General features: G+C 34.5%; 3 protein-coding genes and 1 non-coding gene across 6 annotated transcripts; 3 read left to right on the forward strand and 1 right to left on the reverse strand.

Annotated features, from left to right (window-relative positions):
- The first annotated feature begins 6,863 nt into the window (after positions 1–6,863).
- On the forward strand, positions 6,864–13,171 carry LOC107915673 (uncharacterized protein At1g51745). Of its 3 annotated transcripts, none has more exons than XM_041102963.1 (4): positions 6,864–7,015; positions 7,740–7,957; positions 9,088–10,166; positions 11,637–13,171. In XM_041102963.1, the coding sequence occupies exons 2-4, from the start codon at positions 7,767–7,769 to the stop codon at positions 12,710–12,712; spliced, it is 2,346 nt and encodes a 781-aa protein (XP_040958897.1). In that variant the 5' UTR covers positions 6,864–7,015; positions 7,740–7,766; the 3' UTR covers positions 12,713–13,171. The 3 variants fall into 3 exon arrangements, with proteins under 3 accessions (XP_040958897.1, XP_016700293.2, XP_040958895.1); XM_016844804.2 differs by having other exon boundaries at positions 6,921–7,015; positions 7,603–7,957; XM_041102961.1 differs by having other exon boundaries at positions 6,921–7,015; positions 7,729–7,957.
- A 1,683-nt stretch (positions 13,172–14,854) lies between these two features.
- LOC107916347 (60S ribosomal protein L28-1) lies at positions 14,855–17,150 on the forward strand. The gene is made up of 4 exons (XM_016845602.2): positions 14,855–15,004; positions 15,119–15,271; positions 15,836–15,999; positions 16,675–17,150. The coding sequence occupies exons 2-4, from the start codon at positions 15,124–15,126 to the stop codon at positions 16,813–16,815; spliced, it is 453 nt and encodes a 150-aa protein (XP_016701091.1). The 5' UTR covers positions 14,855–15,004; positions 15,119–15,123; the 3' UTR covers positions 16,816–17,150.
- LOC121222920 (small nucleolar RNA R24) lies at positions 16,209–16,298 on the forward strand. Its single transcript, XR_005920290.1, has one exon. It is a non-coding gene; the product is annotated as a small nucleolar RNA R24 (small nucleolar RNA).
- A 1,853-nt stretch (positions 17,151–19,003) lies between the features above and the next one.
- On the reverse strand, positions 19,004–24,726 carry LOC107916346 (anoctamin-like protein At1g73020). Its single transcript, XM_016845601.2, has 16 exons — positions 23,973–24,726; positions 23,226–23,295; positions 23,004–23,119; positions 22,462–22,588; positions 22,276–22,376; positions 22,102–22,193; positions 21,886–21,990; positions 21,507–21,776; positions 21,189–21,321; positions 20,994–21,107; positions 20,834–20,904; positions 20,615–20,742; positions 20,214–20,296; positions 20,001–20,108; positions 19,538–19,696; positions 19,004–19,422 (listed from the first exon to the last, which is right to left on the reverse strand). Exons 1-16 carry the CDS (start codon positions 24,144–24,146, stop codon positions 19,252–19,254), a joined length of 2,022 nt encoding a protein of 673 aa, XP_016701090.1. The 5' UTR covers positions 24,147–24,726; the 3' UTR covers positions 19,004–19,251.
- Positions 24,727–25,558: the final 832 nt, after the last annotated feature.

A 25,558-nucleotide genomic window follows, 5' to 3' on the forward strand; every position in this document is an offset into this window, starting at 1 on the left:
TAGGATGGTCATTAAGTCAAATGACTTAAAAGTTTCTTGTGAGGCTCTTGTTGTGATGAGAGGACAGAAAAATGCCACCCTATATGTTCTGAAAGGGTCAACGGTTACTGGTGCTACTGCGATTACCAAAGAAAATTCAAAATTGTCACTATATCACGACGATAATCAACCTGACATTGCGATGACACGACGTGACTCTTTCTCCACCGATTCCGGCTTAACCAAACTTTGGCACATGCGACTAGGTCATATGAGTGAGAAAGGCATGACAGTCTTGTGCAATAGAGGTTTTCTCAATAACATTGGAGTTGGTAAGTTAGGTTTCTGTGAGTATTGCGTTTTCGGGAAACAAATTCGAGTTAGTTTCAATTCAGCAGTGCACAGAACAAAAGGGGCTCTAGATTACATTCATTATGATTTATGGGGTCTATCTTCTGACATATCAAAAGGATGTAATAAATATTTCCTAACTTTTATTTATGACCGCTCCAGAAAAGTTTGAGTTTATTTCTTGAAACAAAAAAGCAAAGTCTTTGAAATCTTCAAATAATGAAAGATACTGTTAGAAAAACAAATCAAAAAATTCGTCAAGCGATTGAAAACAGATAATGGTCTTGAGTTCTATTCATTATAGTTTAATGATTTCTGCAAACGAGAAGGAATTGAAAGATATCGAACCGTTGTTGAAACTTTGCAGTAGAATGGAGTTGTAAAAAGAATGGAGTTGTAAAAAGAATGAACAGAACCTTGCTAGAAAAGGCTCAATGCATGTATTCTAATGTAGGCTTAGGGAAGGAATTTTGGGCTGAAGTCGTAAACCTGACAAGTTATTTGGTAAATTGATCTCCTTATCGAGCATTCAATGGTAAAGTTCCAATGGAGATATGGTTAGGTAATCCTCCCAATTATTCTAATCTTAAAATTTTCGATTGTTCTGCTTATGCTAAAGTTAGCTAGGGAAAGATCAAACTAAGGGTCGTTAAATGTATCTTTTTGGGATACTTTGCCGGTATAAAAGATTTTAAGTTGTGGTGCTCGAAATCCAACAAAATAATTGTTAGTAGAGATGTTATGTTTGATGAATCTACCATGTTTCGATAAAAAAAAGACTTTTACTTTTAAAGACACAACAAATTAGAGTGTCTCGAGCAAGGTGGATTCAAAAGTCGAAATAGGGGGTGACGTCATGACAAGTAAATGCCTAACGTCACAACGACGCGACGAACAGAGGTCTTATTTCGACGAAGAGTCTTACAACGTCGTGACGACTCGACAAAATTCTAATTCTTGAAAGTTTAAAGTTGTTTCGGATCTATTTGGGGTTCCATCTGACCTTCAGGTATCCTCACCATTTCAGTTAACTAATTATAAGTTGGCTTGTGGTAGTAAAAGGCGAGAAATACGATCACCACAAAAATATTGTGAAAGAAAGTTTGTGACTTATGCTTTAAATGTTGCTGAGAGCATTGATTCAACTGATCCTTCGTGTTATTATGAGGCAGTTCAAGCTTCTGATTCTAGCAAATAGCTCGTTATAATGAAAGAAGAGATGAAATCGCTTCAAAAGAATGAGTCTTGGAGACTAGTTAAACCACTCATCAGTAAAAGAATCGTTGGTTGCAAATGGGTGTTTAAAAAGAAGAAAGGTTCGGGTCCTAACGACACTAGGTACAAGGCAATATTGGTTGCAAAGGGCTACAGTCAAGTGAAGGGAGTTAATTTTCATGATGTTTTCTTTCTCATTGTGAAACATACGTGCATTCGGGTGATTTTGGCTCTTCTTGCATCAAATAATCATGAGTTATAGCAGTTAGATGTAAAAACTGCTTTCCTTCACGGTGACCTTGAGGAAGATATCTACATGTAACAACTGGAAGGCTTCAAATTTGAAGGTAAATAAGATTATGTTGCCTCTTACAAAAGTATTTGTACGGTTTAAAAAATTCTCCTTGGAAATGGTATAAAAAGTTTGACCCTTGCATGTTGAGTATTGGTTTTTCTCGAAGTAAGTATGACAGTTGTGTTTATCTACAATATCTTGATGATGGTTATTCTATATATTTGCTGCTTTATGTTGATGATATGTTAATTGCGGCTAAGAATCCATCTAAAATTGATCGTCTTAAAATAATGATTAACTCTAAATTCGAGATGAATGATTTAGGTGTAACAGCCCGATTTAGGGTCAAGTCGGAACAGTGGTTTCAAGACCACAAATTTGACGAGAATAAATTTTATTATCATTATATTTTTATGGTCTAAAATTCCACTGAAAGATTTCATGAAAATTTCGTTCGAAAATTTTGACGTTTGGGCACTCAATAGTCAAAAGGACTAAATTGTAAAAAGTGTAAAAGTTGAGTTCTATATGTTAGAGGTGTCCAATTGTTATGAAATTTTAAATTTGAGGTCCTTATATGGTAATTAGACCATTGGTTAAGTTGGTAGACAAAAATGGACATGGTTAGGCATGTTTTCAAAGATTTTCATTAAGGGCATTTTGGTCATTTAGTTATTAAAATGAATTAAAAACAAAATTAAAAGCCAAGTTTTGACCATCTTCAAGCTAAGGCCGAATTTTACAAGGGGAGAAGCCATAGTTAGGGTTTTCAAGCTTCCAAGCCTCATAGTAAGTACATCCAAGCCCCGTTTTTAATGTTTTTTTTACGTTTTTTGAGTCCTCTTAGCTTGATTTAGCTTATTCTACCATTAATTCATGTTAGGGTTCATATTTGGAAAAATACTCATAGGTGAAATATGTTTATTCTGATGTTTTATGGTAGAATATGAAGTTTAAAATTATGTTAAACCACTTTTGCTAGTCGATTTTAAGTTAAACGGAGTAAAACAACATAATCGGTAAAAATACCTAATGTTTATAAGTAAGTGTTAGAGTGGGAATTTGATGTTACCATAGAAGGGAAAAATGTTCAGCATGTCATAAAACATAAGAATAAGGGATGAAGTTTAATTTCCGAGCTTTGGGACAAAAGTGGAAATATGCAAAAGTTTAGGGGTAAAATTGTAATTTTTCAAAAATTGAGTCGAGGGCTGTTTTGGATAAATGTGAATATTAAACAAGCTAAATTTGATATTATAGATCAAGAAGAACGTGAAATCAATCTCAACCGGGGAAAGGAAAAGATTTCGGATTAAATTGCAAAATCACTACATTTTGCACCGAGGTAAGTTGTATGTAAATAATACATCGTTTATAATTATTTTTAATATTTTGTTATAATATATGAGAAATGGTTGAATATGAAATAGTTATTTAACAAATAGAAATTTAGTATTGATAGTTGAATTGAAGAAAATTAGCTTGAATTGTGGATATATGATTGTCGCGTAAAAATTGAAGTAGTTCGAATCGAATTATTAAATTTGTTATGGTATTAGACTGAAATATTGGAAACTGTGATTTGATTTCGAATAAATTGTAAAATATTAAAAAGTGAGAATCTCTGTTGGACCGTCGGAATAGGAAAGGCTTGAATAAAGTACCTGTTAACACGTATGTAGTACTAAGTGCAGGCTACTATGTGTATCGATAGATAATGGTCACATGTGTAGTACTATGTGCAGGCTACTATGTGTACCGAATGGCCTTGGTCGCGTGTGTAGTACTATGTGCAAGCTACTACGTGAATCGGAAGGCTTGATCACGTGTGTAGTACTATGTGTAGGCTACTACGTGTATCAGATGACAATGGTCACATGGGTGGTACTATGTGCAAACCGCCGAATATTCGTTATTATTCCGACATGTTCAACGGGATATGAGTAATTGCAAACAAATATGAATATGTGATTTAAATGTGATAAATTGCAAAGGAGTAACTAGAGTGATAAAGTCTCGTATTGTGCCTACAAATTAAATTGTTATTGAATATTGAATAAATTGTTATAGTGTTATATGAATGAGTGAATTTGAAACAGAACAAATTTGGGCAGTGACAGTGATGTTAGTTTGAAAAATCACCAAAAATTATAGGAATTGAGTTAGTGGTTGAATGAGATATGTAATTAAATATTAATGAGTCTATTTTCATATAAAAGAGAAAGAATAGACAAAAGAGTTATATATTCTGATATATTGGAATTTTAGTGAGACAGGGTCAGAATGATTTCGAAATCCCCTGTTCTGACTTTTGAAAATCACTAAAAATTGTACAAAAATAATTATGGTTTTTAATTTACATACTTAAATTTCTCAATGAGTCTGTTTTCAATAGAAATAAGCGGGAACATCATTTGAATTCTGTACAAAGAGATAATTAATTTTTAGTGAAGAGGGGTCAGAGCTGTCGAGCAGTGAAACAGGGGAAACTTTAAAGAATAAACTGTACTAATTGGCTAAACCAAAAATTATGAAAATTTTATGGTAAGAAGATATATGATTCTAGTTTCAGGTAAAATTTACAGATCTTAATTTTGAGTTCCGTAGCTCCGGATAAAAATAATTTAGTGACTATGACGCGAATAAATAGCTTGCTGGAACTTGAATAAAGAATGATTTATGTGTGATTATGATTATATTATCTATGGAAATATGCTAGAAACTTGTTTATTAATTACATACTTACTTACTAAGCTATATGCTTATCCCTTTCTCTTTTCCCTTGTTTTATAGTGTTACCAAGCCAGCTCAGAAATCGGAGGTTGTCAGAGATCCAGTCACACTATCAAATTCCTTTTGGGTATTTTAGTCAAAAATATTATTTTGGAATTATGGCATGTATAGAGGACTTGGTCATTTTGTTATGCGTCATAAATTGTTCTGTATATACTATATAATATTTTATTTTGTATAAGTCATCGATATGGACTAATATGGATTAAATTCCACGTGTATGAAATTTCAATGTTATGTTGATAAATTTTAATGCAAGTATGTAAATGTTTAAATGCAAAAAGGGACTTCAAAATAAAATATGAAAAAATTAATTTTGTTAAAGTTCTGTAATGCCTCGTACTCGATCCGGGCGTCTGACATAGGTAAGGGGGTGTTACATTAGGTGCAGTAAAGAAAATTTTTGGGGATGAAAATTTTGAAAGATATACATTCCGGGGAATTGTTTTTATCGCATCAAAGGTACATCAAGAAGATCCTTGAATGATTTGATATGCAATATGCAAAATCAGTAACTACCCATTTAGCTGCACACTTTAAACTCCCAATTTCAGCTTCCCCACAGAATGAAGAAAATGAAAGGTACATGTCAAAAGTACCTTATTCAAGCGCGGTTGGAAGTTTGGTGTATGCAATGGTATGCATTCGTCCCGATATTTCACTTGATGTTAGTGTTGTTAGCCGATAAATGACCAATCTTGCTAAGTTACACTGGCATGCAGTTAAGTGGATTTTCAGATATTTACGGGGTACTTCTAACATGTGCTTAGAGTTTGGAAGAACTCAAAAGGGTTTAGTCGGATATGTTGGTTCTAATTATGCAGGAGACTTAGATCGAAGAAGGTCTCTCACAGGTTACCTATTTGCTTTTAGGAATTGTGTCATTAGTTAGAAAGCGACACTTCAAGTTATAATGGCATTGTCAACTACTGAAGCACAATACATGACAATTACAGAATCAGTAAAAGAATAAATTTGGTTAAGGGGCTTATTCAGTGAATTGATAAGTGAAAAATGGGCAACTGTCGTATATTGTGATAGTCAAAGTGTCATTCATCTCACCAAAGATCAAATGCTTCACGAGAGAATGATGTGCATAGACATTCAGTATCATTTTGTTCGAGAGGTGATCATTCAAGGGGATATTTAGATTCTTAAAATTGGTACAGAACACAATCCGACCGGCATGTTGACAAAGAGCCTTTCAGTTTCAAAGTTCGAGCATTGCTTGGACTTGGTAAGTATTTGATGAAGGATCAATTAAGCTCGTAACAGGGCTTAGCAAGGGAGTTGGTCCAAATACGAGTCAAGGTGGAGATTTGTGGGAGAATGCCTTTTATTTTGACCAAAAGTTGTTTTAACTTTTCTTCTCCTAGTTAAACTTTGTTTTTAGTTTCTCACTTAAACTCTAATTAACCTAGAGTTGTTATAGTCATATATGCTATGAATTTCAACTTATAAATAAACCTTAGTTACTCTAGGTTTTAATACAACAAAAATATTTAGTTTGAGAGAATTTTGTTATTTGTTTTAAAGGGTTTTTCTTGCAGGGATTTGTGTTTTCTTTTAATTGTTTCACTCCTTTGTACTCTCATTTATTATAGTAAAATCTCCTTTTACCCGTGATTTTTTATCCTTTTTAGAGCAGTTTTTACACGTAAAATTTATGTGCTCAATTTTTTCGGTTCTTATTTTCTTCACTTTGTTTGTTGTTTAATTGAATTTATCCCTTACATAATATATTAGATTAATATTTTATGAACTTTGAATATTTTTATATAAAAATAAAATCACCCATAAAGGAGTTATTTTTTGAAAAATAATTTACGTTTTTTAAAATGATAAGTTATTTTACAGAAAAATAACTTATTTTCTTCTGTTAACTTGTAAGTTATTTTTTATTGACTAAACTGCTTTCTATAAAACAAACATAAAAAGATAAAAAAAATTCCGAAAGTCATTTGAGCCTAACATAACAAAATCTTAAAAGTTTAGAATGACGAATGAAGGGAAAAAAAATAAAATGACTTTTTTTATTTATATGGCTCAAGACCTAACATTATGCGAAATTAAAAGATTGCTTTTAACTCCTGTGTACAATCGATAGTATGACCTAACAATCTCTATACCCAAAAACTCCTAGGCACAGAAAACAGTAATTAATTGAATGCTTCTCAATTTTCCTCAAATATAAATGCAATAAACACCGTTCGATTTCACCAACAAATGTTAATCAACGGTCTCAAAAACATTCATATGTTGCCAACGTGCACAATAAAAGTACACCTCTAAAACAAGTCACTTGCCGATTTTTAGTAAAACATTTTTTTTTCTTCTCTCTTCTCCTACATTTCAACCAAAAAAGCCAAAGGGCAAGAAAAGGTACGTTTTAGTTTTAGTTTTAGTTTTAATTTTAATTTTGATGATTCATAGTCCAAACAGAAGCCGTTTGCATTCTTCGTTTTCTTCATTAAAAAAAAAATAACTTTCTTCTCCTATATTTCTTTCTCCCATCCTTCTACTCCCCTGTTTGAATACTGCAGAAAAAAAAAAGAAGAAAACCCACTGAAATCTTTGATGGTTAAAAAGTGAAGTTACGGCACTTACCAGTATTTTCAAGTATGGAAAGAAGAACCCAGAAAATGATGGATATTTAATTAAATAGCGGAAAGGGAAACATACAAAGTAATTTTGAATAAGAAAGAAACAACAAAGTTCCTCAGATCTTTTTTTTTAGTTTTGTTTAAACTGGGTTTTTTTGTCTTCAGCATCTATAGATCCTTTTCCTGCATAAACTTGTTCTATTCTAGGTTTTTATCTCTCTTTTACGACTTTCTCTTTTCTGGGTTTATGGGTTTTTAGTTGTTTCTTTGATGGTTCTTTTTCTGGGTTTATGGGTTTTTAGTTGTTTCTTTGATGGTTCTAGTTGCATGTAGGATTAAGCTTCTTTTTTTATGGTTTTTTTCCAGGTCTAAAAGGGTGTATGCATTTGTTGAAGCATAAAGCCTTAAACTTTTTTTTAGTAATTTTAGAGTATTGGGTCTGCATCAAAACGGAGTTTAAGGATTGACTTTTAAAGATCAGATTTTTTTTAGAACACTTTCAGGAGGATTTTTGTTGGAGGGGGGTTCTGATGGGGAGCCCCGATGAGCCCAACATAAAGGGCATTGATGCGTCGGTCGGTGGCTTGGTTTGGGTTCGACGCAGAAACGGTTCGTGGTGGCCGGGTCGGATTATGGGCCTTGACGAACTCTCTGAGGGCTATTTAGTTTCTCCAAGATCCGGTACTCCTGTTAAGCTTCTTGGTCGTGAAGATGCAAGCGTGTGAGTCCAATTTTTTAATCTTTTAATCACTTTTGTACTTGTTTGGGTAGGTGTAATTGCTTGCATTCTTGTTGGTGAGTCATTGTAGTAGTAGTTCTGTTTCAAGCTTATTTGCTTAGTAGTTTTATAGTTCTGGAACCATTTTTTTATGTTGCTAATCAACAAGGGGAAACTCTTGCAGATGATAAGTATATTTATACATATATATATGTATGTATATATTGGTCCCATTTTGAAAGAATATTGCAGACTATATAGTGCATTTTCTTGTTCATATCAGTGATTATTATGGCCATGAATGGTGGAAAGTTCAGCATTCACATTACATTAAAATGCCTGCTTGTTTGCTTTGGTGCCTTGTTCACGTTGTTTGTGCTGTCAGTCAACTTTTTAACTCAACTGGTCGCTCATTTGAATGCAATCGTGTGTACAGATAGTCAAAACTAGAAATTTTGGTCAATTAAGTTCTTTTGATTTTTAGTCACCGTTGATATTTTGTTAGACTTGTAGGAGAATGTGCATTGCTTCTCTAAGAGCCCTTTTAATGTTTTACTTTTTGCCATGTCTTTAAACTGTTATTATAGCTTATAGGCATTGGTTAATTAGGTTTGAAAGATAAATATCAAAATCAGTTCAGTAGGTGAGTGTTTGTTCCGTCACACAATAGTAGAGGTTGTATCCATCTCTTGTTGCTATTATCACTAAAGCTTGTAATCTTGAGGTTATGTATAAATTCTAGAGAAAAATACTGAAATTATCCTAGATTTGTAGAGATGAATGCTATTTTCGTTTCTAGATTATTGTGATTTAGATTCAAGGTTTTACCTTAATATCCCCCATCTTGTCTATCTTAAACCTTGTTCAATGCTGAATGTTTTATGAGTAAAGCACTTTTTGGTGCTGCATTTTCTTCTTTTAGTTTCTAGAATGATTTAAGTTTGAACCCCTTTTCATCCTGATAAAAAAGATGTCTAGAATTGTTGGTCTCTGAAGATTGAAATAATGAATGAGAGGAAGACTTTCAGTTAACAATCACTCATCAACCTTGAATAGAAGGAAATTACCATGCTTGGCTTGGTTTCTTATTGCTTAACTTTGTTGGCTAAATTTCATTGTCTTTTTGGCTTTAGGGACTGGTATAATCTTGAAAAGTCAAAGCGGGTGAAGGCCTTCCGCTGTGGAGAATATAATGAATGTATCGAGAAAGCAAAAGCTTCAGCAGCAAATTCTAGCAAGAAAGCAGTGAAATATGCTCGAAGAGAAGATGCAATTCTCCATGCTCTTGAGATTGAGAGCGCCCGTTTAGGCAAGGATCATCCTGATTATTTCTCTAGAAAAGATAGATCTGGTGGTGATCAAGGTTGTTCAGCCAAAGAGTCACCTAACATGTCACGTTCTGGGAAAGAAAATGATGATGAAATGAGTGGATCTGAGGATGGCTCTAATTCAGCTCCAGAATTATCACAGTCTGGCATATCCTTTGAAGAGACAAATCTTATTAATGGTACTAAGGGGCGCACTATGCTGGTAAAGAGAAGAAAAACTCCAAATGATTCAGAGGATGATGGAGCAGAAGGAATCAAACGAATGAAAGGACTTGAGGATCTAGGCATGGGTGTAGGATCAAAAAGAAAAGCTCAGGCCACAGGGGTGCTCGAGTCAGTTCAACAAGAGAATGCTTCATTCTGTGGACCAAACACGAACAACTGCCTGTCTAATGGAGGTCCCATAAATGGTAGCAGAAACCATTCATCATCACTAAGAAGAAAGAGATCTCAAGTGGCAAATGTTCATGAATTCCTAAAAAGGAAAAATCGCCGGAGACCATTGACCAAGGTTTTGGAGAGTACTGTTATGGTGTCAGTTCCAGTTTCTTGTGATGAACTTCCAAGTTCAAGTAGTTCACCCCTTAGGGGACTTTCTGACAGCAAGGTTTCAGGAATGGATTCTAATGAATCACGCAAAAGTATTTCTGCAGTAATTAACAACAGCAGCAACAACAACAATAACAATTCAGACAGTACTGGAATTTCATGTGAGAATGGTGTCTCCTTAAATGTTTCAGAACATGCTGCTGATGCTGATGCTTCTCAAACTAATAATAAGACAAAAGACAAAGAAATATTCAGCGTACAAGAGTTGGCTGAGAATGAATCTTCAGACAGGCTATTTGATGTGCCGTTTTTTGGTGAAGATAAACCATCTGCAGGTATTATGGTTTAAACATTTGTAAACTATAGCGTTTCTTATTATTACTGTATCCTTTTTGTGCATAAACATATTCTGCTGCTTTTATAAATTGCAGTTGTATTGGTTATGCTTTTACTTTTCTTTTTTTCTTTTTTTGGGGGTTGGGGGTGCTGCAGGTGATGGATAATTTAGATTATTTGTTATTTCATTAATTGTTATTGTTTACCATGTTTGTCATGTGTCTGCATATGCTAGTTTTGTGTGCTTTATTTGGAATATTCCTGCCTGCATTTAGCTTTTGTTGTGGTGAGTTCTCTGTTACTTTGGTTATCTTTGGTCCTTAATAAGACTTTTATGTTCTGGTGTTAGATATCTATGCATATCTATGTGTGCATGTTTGTCTGTGTGTATGTAATATGCATTTATTTTGTAAACTGCATAACTTCTGTCTTCTGTTTGGCTTAGAAACCCCTTTAACGTGCATGTATGGATACACACACACACAAACCTGAGCTTGTTTCTGATCTGAACATTTGGACCAACTGTTTGTCAACTGCTTTAGCTTTCAAATTTTTTGTTCAGCTATCAAAATTTTGTACAAGTAGCCAAACCGGAAGCGAACTATGTCTGGATTAGTGTTCTCAAGGGTACAAGGTGCAGTATAGTGTTACAAGTGTTATATTGCCTGATCTAAATGTGCTTTTTTAAGACAGAATGCATATGTTTTTCTAGTGTACAACTTCTTCCAGGTTAACTAATGGGTTGGACCAATCTGTGATGATCTGTTGGATGACTAATTATGCTGAGTATTGTATGGCATGAATAAGATTTTGAACTGTACTTAATGATAAGGTTGGATATTTGCTAAATTACTCTTCTTATTGGTTGGGGATATAAGGACATGAGATATCTCTAACTGCAGAAATTGAGTCAGCATGTGACTGGATTGGAAGCTAAACACATTGATGTTTGTGCTAACACACAATAAGGAGCTGAACTGAAAACTGAATGGTAATAAAGGGCATAATTTGGACTGATAACTTCAATGGTCCTGCTAGAAGTCCCTGTTGAATCAACATTTGCCTGGAGGCTTGAGTTTAAATTCCCTTTAAGGAATTCTTTTCTGTCTTTTGCCGTGCACCTTTGCTACCATAATTTGTTTCTGGCTCTACCATTTCAGTTCGAAATAATTTAGTTCTGGATCTGCTTTCTTCTTGCAATGTTTTCATCTGCTCGTTCTTCATTTTTCAAATGTGAAGATGTCGATTCAAGTGCATGGTCTGATGATACATGTGGCTTAAGAAAGTATTCATTATGGGATTGTTTCTTTTATAGGTTTTTATTGTAAAACCCCCCAATTTGTGATGACTAGATGCGTATTCATTCTCTTCCTGAACCTGATTCCTTAACCTTCTACTCTCTTCTGTTTTGCCACCATACATTTTACATTTTCCTCTATGGAGACTGATAGTTCACTTGATTCTGACAGATTTTTCTCCGATATTTGTATCTTGTTCATCTGAGACACCTGAAGTTGGTAATTTGGGAAGGGAAGCTGAAATGAAGGGACATAATGAGTCTGTTTATACCAGATCAGTAGATGTGCAGGCAACTTGTATTACCCAGAGGATAGAGAAAGGTACTGCAGAGTGGCAGTTAAAAGGAAAAAGGAAATCGAGACAAATAAGTGAAAAACAAAGACACAACCCTGGAAAACATGCTGACATGGTTGATGAACCAAATACTTTTTTGGCAAGTACAGAGCACTTGGATGGATTTTCTCTGGGCTCCAATCAGAAAGTTGATTTCAATGGTGTTGATGGGTCAGGTGATCCATACACGTGCACCTCTCAATCCAAGTCTAAGTCAGTTGTTGAAGATCAGCTTAATGGGTTTGGGGACTGGAAGTCCATGTCTCGGCAGCCTCATGGGAGAGGGCCAATAGTGGAGGCGAAAGTACTCCCTGATAGTTCCGGGAACCCTCAAAGGTCGCTTCCATACCGTCAGTCACGCTATACCGTAAACCCCAGATATCAGACGACAGATTTCCCTGGAAAAACTTATTCTGCTGATTCATCATTATATGATATCAAGATTGACGTGAAAGCTAACTATCGGCCACAACATGTTCCATTAGTTTCCCTCATGAGTAAACTGAATGGTAAAGCCATAATAGGTCACCCTCTAACAGTTGAGGTTTTGAATGATGGTTACTATGACAATCCGAGTCAAGAAGCTGCTATGGAGTGCACCGAAGTTGACCATTCCTTGAAGCAAAATTCAGGTGGACGAGTCCCTAGAAAGCATATAAAATTGCAATCGCAATTCCCACCACGTAAATCAGCAAAAGTAAAGAAATCGGGACTGTTGTCTAAGAAGATTCGGAAATTGTCTTCATTGACGGGTCAGAAGCTATGTGTGGGTTTCAGGAAACCCGTAGCGGAGAAGCCCAAAGGTCCTGTAATAGCTTGCATCCCTCTAAAGTTAGTCTTCAGCAGGATAAACGAAGCATTGAACGGCTCAGCAAGGCCAACGCACCGATCATTAACATCAAGCAATTCATGAGTAAGTGATCTAAGCCATACTGAATATTGGAGTATAGAACCAGGCAGGCGGTTCATTTTAAAAGCCTTACCATTTAGCATGGTCAGCATGCATTGTACTCAACAGGTAGAACAAATGAGATTGGGTTTGTTGTAGAAGGAAACAGGTAAAGCCAATGAAGGATGAAGAACAAGGACTCTTCCCTGGCTTTGTATATATGAAAATGTAACATTAGTTGGAAGTGTAAAGGAGGCATTAGGTAATATCCATGACTTAGTATTGGGATTTAAAAACAAAAGAAAGCATCATGGAATCAGGTTGATTTAGGGGCTGAATAACCCAAGTTTTGGCAGTTGTACAATTTTTTTCTTTTTTTTTTTTTTGGCCTTGGGGCTTCGATTTGGTAATTTATTCCAATTCCCATAGCCTCTTTTTTTCAATTTTGTTTTGTTTTTGGAAATCAGATTTTTTTCTTGCTTATTCCAATTTTCCTTCTTTCCTCTATTTTTTGTTTTATTTAATAAATTTGAAAAATCAGTTGTATAATATATATATATAATTTTCAAAAGTTATATATATATTTTTTGGGTTGATAATTATTTTTCATATTTGATTAATATAAACAGGAGAATACATAGAGAAGAAAAGGAAACACAAAATTTGTAGCTTATTCATTATGTATCCTTTAAATATTTTTATAGAAAAGAAATAATTTCTTTCTTTTTCAGTTGAAATTGACATAGAATTATGTAATCTATCTATCTATACAAATTTTAAATTTCGAATTTAGTTATTCTTTTAGGTTTTTAAAATTTAGATTTAATTGTTAATATTATTATAATTTTTTATTAAATTTGTTAGTAAGATATTTTAAAATAAAAAATCTTTTGGTAGTTATATAAAAAATAATTTAAAAATATTAATTTAATAGAAAATTTTTAACAGTACATTAAAGTCTCTAATGTCCTTGAAAGACAAGCATTGGATTAAATTTTAAGCATACGAAGAATACAAGGACTTGGAGTGTATTTAAAATTTAGATTCAATTGTTAATACTATTAAAAAAAGGGATTAATGTATTTTTTGGCCCCTTAGCTTAGCAACTAGATTTATTTTAGTATTTATATTTTTTTTTCAAATTAGTACCTGAATTTGATAACTATATCCATTTTTATCCTTAAATGTAAAAAAGTTGATGATGTGACACGAGATTTTGCTATGCCATTTGGTTCACTTTTTTAAGTGATGATATGGTACAATTACATAGTATCACATCATTAAATTTTTTACATTTTTTAAGCTCAGAGATGAAAATTAATCTACTTATTAAATTTAAATACTAATATGGATAAAAAAATACATATATCATAATTAGTCTTATTGCCAAGTTAGGGGGTTAACCCAAAAGAAAAGCTCACACACGCATCCTAAACTTGAACTTGGGGATACCTAGGGGTGTGCATAATTCGGGTAAAACCGAAAAAATTCGGTTAACCGACCGATTAACCGAATTTTTTCGGTCGGGGGTCGGTTAATTTTTTTATGATTTTTCGGTTAACGGTTAATTCGGTTCGAAACCGGTCGGTTAACCGAAAATTTTCGGTTAACCGAAAAAATTAATAAATAAAATTATCCAACCCAACCCAAACTCAATTGCCCAACCCAATAAAACTAAAACTAAAGTTTACCCAATTACCCAATCCAATAAAACTAAAACTAAAAAACAACCCAATTTACTAAAGTCTAAAACCCAATTTACTTTAATAATTTATAAATTTTTAAATTTTAAAAATAAAAAATAAAAAAAATTCGGGTATTTTTCGGTAATTCGGTTAATTCGGGTAATTCGGGTAATTCGGGTAATTTTTAACCAAAAATAAAAAATACATAATTTTCGGTTAATTCGGTTAACCGACCTTATTAACCGAAAAAATTTCGGTTCGGTTAATTTTTTTTAAAAAAATCGGTTCGGTTAACGGTTAAAATTTTTGGAAGGTCGGTTAATTCGGTTATAGTAATTTCGGGTCGGTTAACCAGTCGGTTAACCGAATGAACACCCCTAGGGATACCAAGGTCACAAATCCTCGTTAGTTTTTTAAATACATTTTAAAATTATTTGCCAAAATTTATATTTTTAATCCAAGTTTCCCAAAAGTAGTTGGGCTTCTCCACCACGAACAGAGGCCCAATACTCAACCTTCAACCTTAGAAAGGAACCCTAAAAACCCTAAAACGAATCCCTTAAATTTGACAGATTTCTTACGTTTTCGCTGCGGCTCCCCTTTTCCTATTATAAACCCTAAAAATCAACAGGTCCTTTTCCTATTCTTGTCTCAGTGTTATTAGTTTATTCTTGATTTTGTTTGATTTGTTTTAGAGTGTTTAAATCTTACTAAGGGAGTTGGGTATTTTGTGGATCTGTTGCAGAGAAAATGGCGACAGTTCCAGGACAGTTGATTTGGGAGGTAGTGAAGAAGAACAATTGTTTTTTGGTGAAGCAGTTCGGAAGAGGAACTGCTGCCCTTCAGTTCAGCAAAGAGCCCAACAATCTCTACAATCTCAACTCCTACAAATACTCTGGTATTCTTTTGATCCGAAATTTTCCTTCCTTTCTTTTGTTGTTGATTCGAAGATTGATCTCAGGTTTATTGAAAAAAAAAGAAGATATAGTAGCTATTTTCTTTCTCTTTCTTATTCCTTTCACTCAGTAAAAGGGAGATGTCAATAATATTATCAGCATAAGGAAATGATTAGTGTGTAAATGCTTGCTAATTATCGAGGGAATGGGAAGATAAATTTTGGGTATTTTTTAATGTAATATATTCTTTGCTCTTCCTTTTTTTATTCCTTACATTGATTTTGCTTTTTAGAGAAACTGATATTTTACACTTTACCTTAACCCGAGCAAAATATGATTTGGGTGAGGTGGGAAATTGTAATTGACGTGTAACTCAAAGAATTTGTAAATATGTTAATAATGGTTACAAGTGGGAAACATGAATTTATCACCTGTACAAGTGATGATGTCGTGTGTATCATATATATACATTGTTTAGTTCCTTGACTTTGCACAGATTCTAAACATTCAAATACGTCCATTGGGTTTTAATCTGACTTGTCATTTGCTTGATATGTGTAATTTAGGGTTGGCAAACAAGAAAACAGTCACCATTCAGAGTGGGGGAAAAGACCAGTCTGTGCTACTAGCTACCACCAAGACTAAGAAGCAGAACAAGCCATCGACCTTGCTTCACAAATCTTCCATGAAAAAGGAGTTTCCCAGGATGGCCAAGGCTGTCAAAAACCAGGTACATAGGAAGAGGCGAAGAGCCTTGTGGTGTCTGTCTATTCTTTTTCTAGCTTGCTTTTGGTAATTGACTCATTTTGAAGTGGAAAAGCTGCTTTTCTCTTTTCTTAAAAATGATGTTGAAAGCTTTTCTTCTTTTGCTTGTTTAACATTAGTCTTAGCTGAGTAGTAAAAGTTGTTGGATTGCTTTGTTTAAAGGCAAGTTTTTATCTTGCAGTGATGAAGCAATAACATGTAAGAAGGATCTATTTGTTGAATTCTTCTATGAAATTTACTTGTTACGCTTGGCTTCTGAGCTTCCAAAGTTTAAGCAGTGCATATTCTATGCTTATATTGCTAGTTTTGGACATAATTGTATGTATACGTGCTCGATTTGATCCCTTCCAAGTGCATGTAGCTAGCTTATGTCATTCTTGTTCTTTGATTCAAGTCCCTTCCTGTTTTACCATCACTCCCCCTTTTCCCCGCTGTTTCTCTTGGAAGCTATTAGATTCATATAGATTTACAATGATATTAAAGAATTCTTTTCATTAAATCCTTTTGTTCTAGTTTCCAATGATATTTTGAGATTCTATTTTAATTTCCAATGATATTGTTTTAAACAATATCTAGTCTCTGTTATAATTAGGTTACAAAACCCCTCCCCTCTAATGCTCTGTGTTTCAAATAATCACAGGTGACAGACAACTACTACAGGCCAGACTTAACCAAAGCGGCCCTTGCAAGGCTGAGTGCTGTGCATAGGAGTCTGAAAGTTGCCAAGTCTGGTGTCAAGAAGAGGAACAGACAAGCCTTGAAGATCCATGGCAGGAAGTAAGCTAGACAGTTTAAGTTGTATTGTGCTGCGGTTTCCGTTGTTCTAGACAGACCCCCCTTTTTTTTATTGTTTTACGGAATTTTGAAATTGTGTTATTGTCAACCATGGTTGTAGCTAGGGTGGTGGATTAGGTGTCTAGATTTTTGAAGCAGAGATTCATGGTCCTTTGCCAGTTTGATTTCTGAATTATAACATGGTAATTTTTAGCATTTTCCTCTGGCATTGAAAACATAGCAACAAATAATTTTTAGTTGTGTGCGAAACAAACATGTTATTTCTGGGTTTAAACTGTGTAATATCCTTAAGGAGTGTTATATAAACCTTATTATATCTCAGCCAAGATTACAAGTGTTACTTATTTTTGTATTTCGTATCCAAATAATCAAATCCATTTTCCATTTGTAAACTTTCGTTAATTGACGCAAGCCAAGTTTGGTTAAATGTCCAAGGTTGGATGGCGATGTTTATAATGTCAATCTACGGCATGTGTATGCATATCTTTACCTACCCATAAATTTAATGTTTAATTTGGAGAATAATAAGAAAACTGGGTTTCTATGATTTTAACTTGCATATCTTATATCAGTCACTAATTTGGAGAGTCAATTCATGCGGTGTCGTAACTCATCTTAATAATAATAATCCCTACCAAAGAATATTCCTACACTTGGAAATCCAAAATCAGCAGAGATATTTAAGATTACTACCATTTTGGGCAACCAGATTCGTATGGAGATTTTATTTAAACATCCATTTGTTGGATAATTGACTTGTGGGTATTAGTATATAATTTGTTTACTTGTTGGTTTTTAGGGTCTTATACACTAACCCACTTGGTGATCAAGTATATCAACCACCTTGATTAAGCTCAATACCCACCACTTCTAATCAAATTTACAATTTCATGGAACTAATAATTTAGTGCATACCAGCTAGACCTCATATTTTATATTCTAAAACCTTTTTCACATCAAGTTATTATTTAACGATTTTAATTTAAATGATTCAATAAATTAATTATCTGTTGAATCCTTAAATTAAAAAAAATTTTGAATTCCATTAATTACAAAAATAATAATAGAACTATTTTATTTTAGATTTTATCATCGGTCAAGTCAATTTCTATGTCAGACAGTAACTATTTGGTCCATTTTCATCATTAATAATCATAAAAAGACCTTAAGACTTAATTTTTTCTACTGATTTGGATAATTTTGAAGCGTACATCCATGTTAAGGGTACTCAACACGCTTTTATTATACATAAACCAAAGTCTTATGAGAATCTATCTACAACTGCAAGGAAGTTGAACTTTTTCCAAGTCAAAAGGAAATCTTTTGCCGCACGTTCTCAAGTACCCTCCTTACATTTCAAAGTTCAATACCCCTACCTTATAAAATGCTTCAGCAATGGCTGCAAAAGCAGCCATTTCAAGTCCAACCTTCTTCTTTGGTTCCCCCATACGACAACCATGTCTGTCAAGAAAACTCTTGCTCTTACCAATGGAAACGAAACCGTCAAGAGCAACGTTATGGATACCAACACAAAGCGCAGATGCTTTAACCATTGTTTCTCCTTCAAGGAGGCTTCGGTCGAACCAGTATCATCATTAAACGACCTTGATTCGAACAAACTCAAGGCTGAGATCAAGAGATGGGCTAAGGCTGTGGTGACATATGCTCGTCAAGTTAGTGGTAGTTTCGGGAGCTCCGGGAGAAGTTACCGGCGACATGGGAGCTCTCGGAGCTCTCATCACATGCCATAGCCATGGCTAGTTTGAGGTTGAAGAATTGTACATCCGAGATGGTGAGAATTGGCAGGTCACATCCAATGCAAAAATGGGTTCAAATCTTTGAGCAATATCAAGTTCAACAAGGCAAAACTTATAGGCAAATTATGTCAAAAATTTCAGAGAACAAGAACAAGGCTCAGGACCCGTTTGCCTCGTACATAGTCATCTATTTTTTTTTTTTATCATAGCGGATGCCTGGTTTGGATTCTTATGTACATAGTTTCTTCTGATTGTTATTTGCCTGAAATATTGCATTTCTTTTGTTAAAATTCATTGAGAATATGATGATAATACTGATGGATAAATTAAGCAGAAAGTTGTTGCAGTGCATGGTAATGTTAATGTTTATTTCATTGGTTACATAGACTATTTTCGAAATGATTAAACAAAAAGAAATTTGCCAAAAAAACACTTGATTTGAGATTCAACTGATTTGAAGATAAATAGACAGTTGGAGAGAATCCCAGGAAAAAACTGTTGCTACTACTTGAATTTACACCAAAATAATGAAAAAAAGACGAGGAAAACCAAAATCTATACATCTTTGTAACGGGGCCTAGCTTTGATAATTGATAGAAGCGTGGCCTTTGATGTTGTTTTGCTTCAATAGGCAACGAGTTTGATGGAACTCTTGGATAACACAATCACTGGTTTCTGCATGATTGAGTTTTATTTGTTCCATCAGGTTTCTTTCTTCTAATATATCCACCAAATGCCTTTTCTCTCCCAGAAATGGTCCTCAATAGCTGTTTAGAACACATGTCTTGCGCTTGTGTCGCGTTCTTCATTCGCTTTGCTCTCACCCAAGCAGGTTCCTGATATGGAAAAAGAGGTCAGTGCTTCGCATGTTCTTCAGATCAACTATATTTAGCTTATTATAGATGATTATGTAAAAACAAGCTAATACATGCTAAGACTAAGAGGAGATACCTCGGGGACAAAGCGGGAGAACCCGAATTTAATCAATAGCAGAACATGCTCCATTACAAGAATGGCTGCAAGGCCAGGCTCAATTTTCCATTTTCCTTCCTGATCGTATAACCATACTAGAAGTGCAGAATTGGTGCATATTGACATCAATATTAGGAACTGAAATTCAAATTCGTAAAATACCATGGTGAGTGTTGAAGAGCAAAAAGAATATAATAGCCTACTGCATAACTTATTCTATAAGTATGCAGAGATTGGTTTACATTAATACACACACACACACACATATACAAGCCATGATTGCTATGCACTTCAGCTACTTAGTATTTCAGGAATCAGGATAAGAATCAAGGATCACTAAAAGCAGATTTGGAAGCAAAAGGCAAAGTAGTTCTCTTAGTCAAGACATTTGGTTTACTTGTGATGGCTAATGAAAGATTGGCATTTTTGAAAGTAAAAATACCTGAAAAATGTTAAGCCAAGCTCCAATTGTAGCGGCAGCTCGTGGAACAGGCCGTCTCAACATGGCAAGCAGCTTCAAGGCGTCTGTTCTCATTTCTGCAATGTTGTTCTATACATCAAAATATCAAGATTTAGTTTACATTATTAAACCTGAAATCAACACCAAACCATAATTTTAATTATGTGAAAGCACCATTAAAAGCATTATATATACCAAGGCAGAGAAAGCAAATGCAAGGGGAAACGCACAGGCAAACATCATGATCATTCCAAACTGCAGTGCCAACTCCAGAAAATCTGCAGAGTTTAAATTCTCATTAAGTAGAAGAAATATCTACGTTTTGTAAGTTTTTTGGGATGTTTTTCTTTTTCAAAGAAAAACATAATACTTTTATACATCTAATAACAAATTGGAATGGAAGTTCATTGAAATTTATGATTATATTCGAATCTACGGCAAAGATCTTATTCTAGGCAAGAACTAGAGGTAGGTACATAAAGTAAACTAATTTTCGCATGAAAAAGTTATTCTAATGTGAAAGGCAAACAAAGAAATAGTTAATCTTAATTTTCTGACAGCACTATTAGTTTACTACTCCATGTTTGGCACATTACCATCAAACAGCCCATCTTCCAGTTCCTCAGAAATGCTTGCAGAATATGTGGGTTTCAAGTACTCTTTCTCCACCCTGGTAGCGAATTGGATCTTTCCAATCAAACCTTTCTCACGTTTTTTCTTGTTTCTTGACAATAGAGATGCGTTAGAATGAAACATAAACTTAAGTGGTACCCTAAGCTAAAATATATTCTAAACACAGAATCAGAAAGTCTTACCTAACAGCTCTATACTTTTTATAGCTGTACTTCAGATATGGTAAAGAATTTTCCACCAGATTTTCTAAGACCTAATAACATTGTGTAGTTCAAAAACATCAGAGTCCAGAAAGTTGCAAGGTATTAGTACAAAGTAATGATAGCCAATGATTGTCTTCACCTCATAAAGTATCAGACGCTGGATCAACACTTGGCGAAGGGTCATAAAGTTGCGATGTAAAAGGGCATGATAAAAAACACCAATGTATGATTGCATAAAATAAAGACCAAACACCTGAAACATAACTGTTATCTGTCAAATAAAATTCTTAACAAGAAAAAAAGAAAACCGAATGATATCACTTCCTAATCATACTTTGTAGACCAAGCTGTCAGCCTGATATTCAGTATTTTCATTGTTTTCATGCTTAATGAGTCGGATTGATATCTTTCCCCCAATCTTTGTGAAATACTGGATTACAAGAAGATAAACCACAGTTAACCCGAACCTGAAACCAAAAGCATGACACACATAAAGTAAAACATTGTGGATTTAATCAGCATATGAGAAAAAGGAAGTTCCCTAACAAGGAATGAAGTAGCTGCCAAGGGAAATAAATTAACACTATTAATCAAGCATAACATATTTGATTCAAGTTAAAAAAAAAAAGAGGAGAGAGGTGTCGGATCTTACTTCACCATATCAGACTTGAGGACCTCGTAGAGATGAGCATAAGCCAACTCAAATGGCAATTGGAGGCAAATGATACTCAAAATAATGATAACATCATTTCTGAATCGTTTGAGATAGCCAAACCATTCATATCTTTGCAATGCTTCTTTCTCTTTCGTTTTATCAATTCCTGAATTTTTTACAAGTTCCAGGGGAGGCTGCAGTGAGTTCCACTCCCTCCCAGATAATTTGTATCCTTCGCTTGTGCTGACAGAAAAATTAAGATGCCACCTGCCTCACGCGGACAGAAAGAAAGAGAGAAGAACTACATAAGAAAGGCCGAAGAAACAAACCTAATATTCGGAAAAGTGACCTTCTAGTTATATGAAATCAGTTTTACCTGGCTGAAAGTGCAGAGTTTTTACGTTTCCAGAATTGGAAAAACAACACAGCCCACAATACTATGCTTATGAAGAAAGCAGGGAATACTAGTAATTTTAATGATCTGGATAAATCATTACACACAAGCAATTAAATTAAAACCAAGGATTAAACAATTCAACAACTGAGAAGACAATTATAACTTCCAAGAAGAAAGAGAAATGGTGAGGCTTACCCAAAATCAATCAACTGCAAGATAAGTCCAAATGTAGCCGGAAAAATCATCCAACGTGTATACATTCCAAGAAAAGCAAAATAAACTGCAATCTACCATGCGAAGATTCCTTGATTAAGCAATATACTACAAAAGTGATATGCAAAACTTAGCTAGCTGTGAATTTGTAATCACCTTTGTCCCGAAATATGCATAAATTTCATCAATTGGTTGAGCTGTAAAGTCCCACCAATTTAATGCCCAACTCCTCAGTAGTTTCTTCCTCTTTATTTCATCTATAGACAACATTTATCATACTTCAGGGCTGAGAGAACATGAGAACTGTAGGTAATTTTGCTAGAAAATGTTAACTTAGAATACCGTGTAAAGGGAAAACTTGTTTAACTATTCCTTCCAATTCCAACCTCTGCAGTAATGATTTCCCAGCTTCCCATTGGATCTCTTTGCCATCAAATTTTAAAGTTACGTCTGAATTCTTCTTATTGACCTGTAAAGTTTCGATTTGATTACTGTTATTCCAAGAGGATCCAAAGACTTCTTTTCAAGCCAAACAGGGCAACGCATCCTTGCATATGCACATAACTTTAACTACATCAGAAAATATTGAAACAGTAGATACCCTGATTGATCATATCACATACACTGACAGCTGAAAACAACAACTGTAGGGAAAACAACCAACCATTGCTCATTTTACACACGAGCTGATAGTTGAGTAAAACAACATGAAATTCACTAGGGTAAACACAAAAAAAGAGGTGTCAGAAGATAAAGAAGCCATTCAAAGTTAATTCTAGTGACTCCCATTGAAGACCTTTAAATGTAGACTTGCTGTTGTAAAGAAGTAATGTGAGCTAGAAATGAGAGAGTACGTAAGATGGGGGTACATTAAATTAACTCACAATTTTGTATATCAAGTGACGGTAGCATTGGAAACGCTCACACCAACTGAACAATGAGCCATCAGGTTGCCGTACAAAAGCTTTGATCTCCTCCCATTCAAATTGTAAATCAATTCCTGAAGTGCAGTGCTTCATTAGCTATTTTCAGCAAAGAAAATAGATAACTGAAATGAAGTAAAAGAAACTGGACGACCATCAATATCTAAGCCAAGGAATTAATACCAATATGAGTGGTCTTCTTCATCTGCATCTTGGCTGCTACCCTTCCCAGAGTCTCTAATGGTGCTGCTAGCTGAAAGAAGGATAGGTAGTAAGCAACTCTACTCAAGATTACTTTATATCCCATTCCCAACCACTTGGAAACAATCCAACAAAAATAAAGGGGAAAAACCAAAGTCATGAATGACTTTGGACAGTAATCTAAATTGAGCAATAAAACAGATAAGGCAATAAATTCAAATTTCCAAATAACAATCCGTACTGCAAAAACATGTTGAATTCAGCTCTACAAAGCAAATTAGCTACTAAAGTTCTTATATTTTTCAGGAAAGAAAGGAGGATTGAAAGGGAGTCCTCAAATGAAAGCAATCCTAACAAGGAGCACCCAAGTAATTTAGGACCAAGAAATTTCCTTTCACTGAAGGAACCCATTGTCATTAACTAGGATACAATAAAAATATCCCAAGAAAACCAGGATTGCACAAAGGAAATAGTTACATATTTGCATGTCCAACACAGATGCTAAAACATTTAGTAGGAGACAAAAGGGGAAACATAGTACAACTTTTATGGTCATGTAGATAATTTCAAAGAGAATAACCAGCAGATGGGAAAATAAACTATTAATTAAGATAATTTTAAAGAAAATATAGATGCAAAGCGACAAAAAAATGACTCCATGAGACAATGTAGAGAATGTTCAAATCTTGAAAAAGAAACAAAAAAGAAAAGAAAAGAAAAATATCAAACCTTGATAAACTCGTCAGAAAGGCCAAGAACTCTCTCAACGATCAAACCCACATTTCTGAACTCATTGACAAGAACCTCAACACAATCATAACATTTATTTTCTTCATTGATGTTCCTTTTGGGAACCACCAAAGCAATCTCGTAAACAATTAGGTCTTCTGGAACCCCATTCATTTTCCACACCCCAAATTCAGCCCCCAAAAACAGAAAGAAAAGAAGCACCTGAATCTCGACACTGTAGCTTAAAAGAACCAATGAGGTGAAGCGGTGGCTTCTTTCCAATCAGCTAAAAACAAACCTATTTGGGGATCCCTTTCAGCCATGGAAATGCATTCGAAAGTAACGAAAGGTGAAACATTTCCTTTTCGCTGTAATGAATAAAAATAAGGGGAGGGCGGGGGGGTCTAAGCATCAGCTCAAAAGGGTAAATTGGTCTCTCTATCAGAGGAAAAAAGGTGTCTACTTTAAGCCTAACAACCAAAAGGGATTTTCTGTGTATGGGATCAAAGAAAGATTAATGCAATTCGAAGGACCTAAATTGGTTACTATTTTTTGACCTTTTTAGCCTAATAAATAGAGGTGAGGAAAGCAAGCTCTCTCTCTGGCACTAAATACTAGGCAAGAAGCTCTTTTCAAATGCCAAAGTAAAATAAGTACATACATAGAAGAGAACTACATGCACAAATCTATATATATTGGAAAGTAGCATAGCATAAATCTATAAAAATGAATCTTGGCAAAGGAGGAGTCGGCTAATGGGGGGAAGAAAGAGAGAGAGAGAGAAAAAAAAGTGAGACACATAGGAGGGTTTAACATGACATTGACACGTCCATACGTGACTTGGCACTTTAGCTTTTGTTTGGTTCTTGCCTATCTTCGGGTGAGGCCGATCAGAACTACGTAACCCTGTAAATATAACGAGCCAAATGATGATGCTAGCCACCATCCATGAGGGGCACGACCCTCTATGCATGTTTCAGTTCTTGATTTTTGTAAAAACACACACAAAAAAATACCAACATCACTTAGCCGATTCCCGATCCATTTTCAGTGTGTCTCTTTGCAGCAACTTGCCCTGAAGCTGGTGATATACGTCGTTGAATGTGTGGGATTTATATGAAGATGAAAGTGATATACCAGATTCTTACATCACCATAGTTTTTTGGAATCACAAGCACTGAAGCAGTAATGCGTGTTGGTTTTAAATATATTTATATTCTTTTACAGAGTCGCAGTCATATGATCACATCAGTTCTTGTTGTTGTATATGTATTCTGAGCATGGAAACTGACACAAACAATCTTTAAATAGCTTATGCTTTTAACTTTGGTTTAACATATGGATTGGTATAAGATAAGATTCCTTGAATCAACCGGTCCATTCAAAGTGGTTTCCCCAAACATCATGGTCATCTAGTAGGCTATGTTGTTTAACTACAACATATTTTGAAGTACAAAAACACACTTCTTATCTTTGATGGAGGATCAGTGTTACAACAAAAAAAATTTGGATTGTGATTTTTATAAAAATCATAACCAATAACCAAAATTAATAAGTTATGCAATCCCAAGTGATAGGAAACAGAC

Source organism: Gossypium hirsutum, chromosome D10 (genome assembly GCF_007990345.1).
Source record: "Gossypium hirsutum isolate 1008001.06 chromosome D10, Gossypium_hirsutum_v2.1, whole genome shotgun sequence".
NCBI lineage: Eukaryota > Viridiplantae > Streptophyta > Magnoliopsida > Malvales > Malvaceae > Gossypium > Gossypium hirsutum.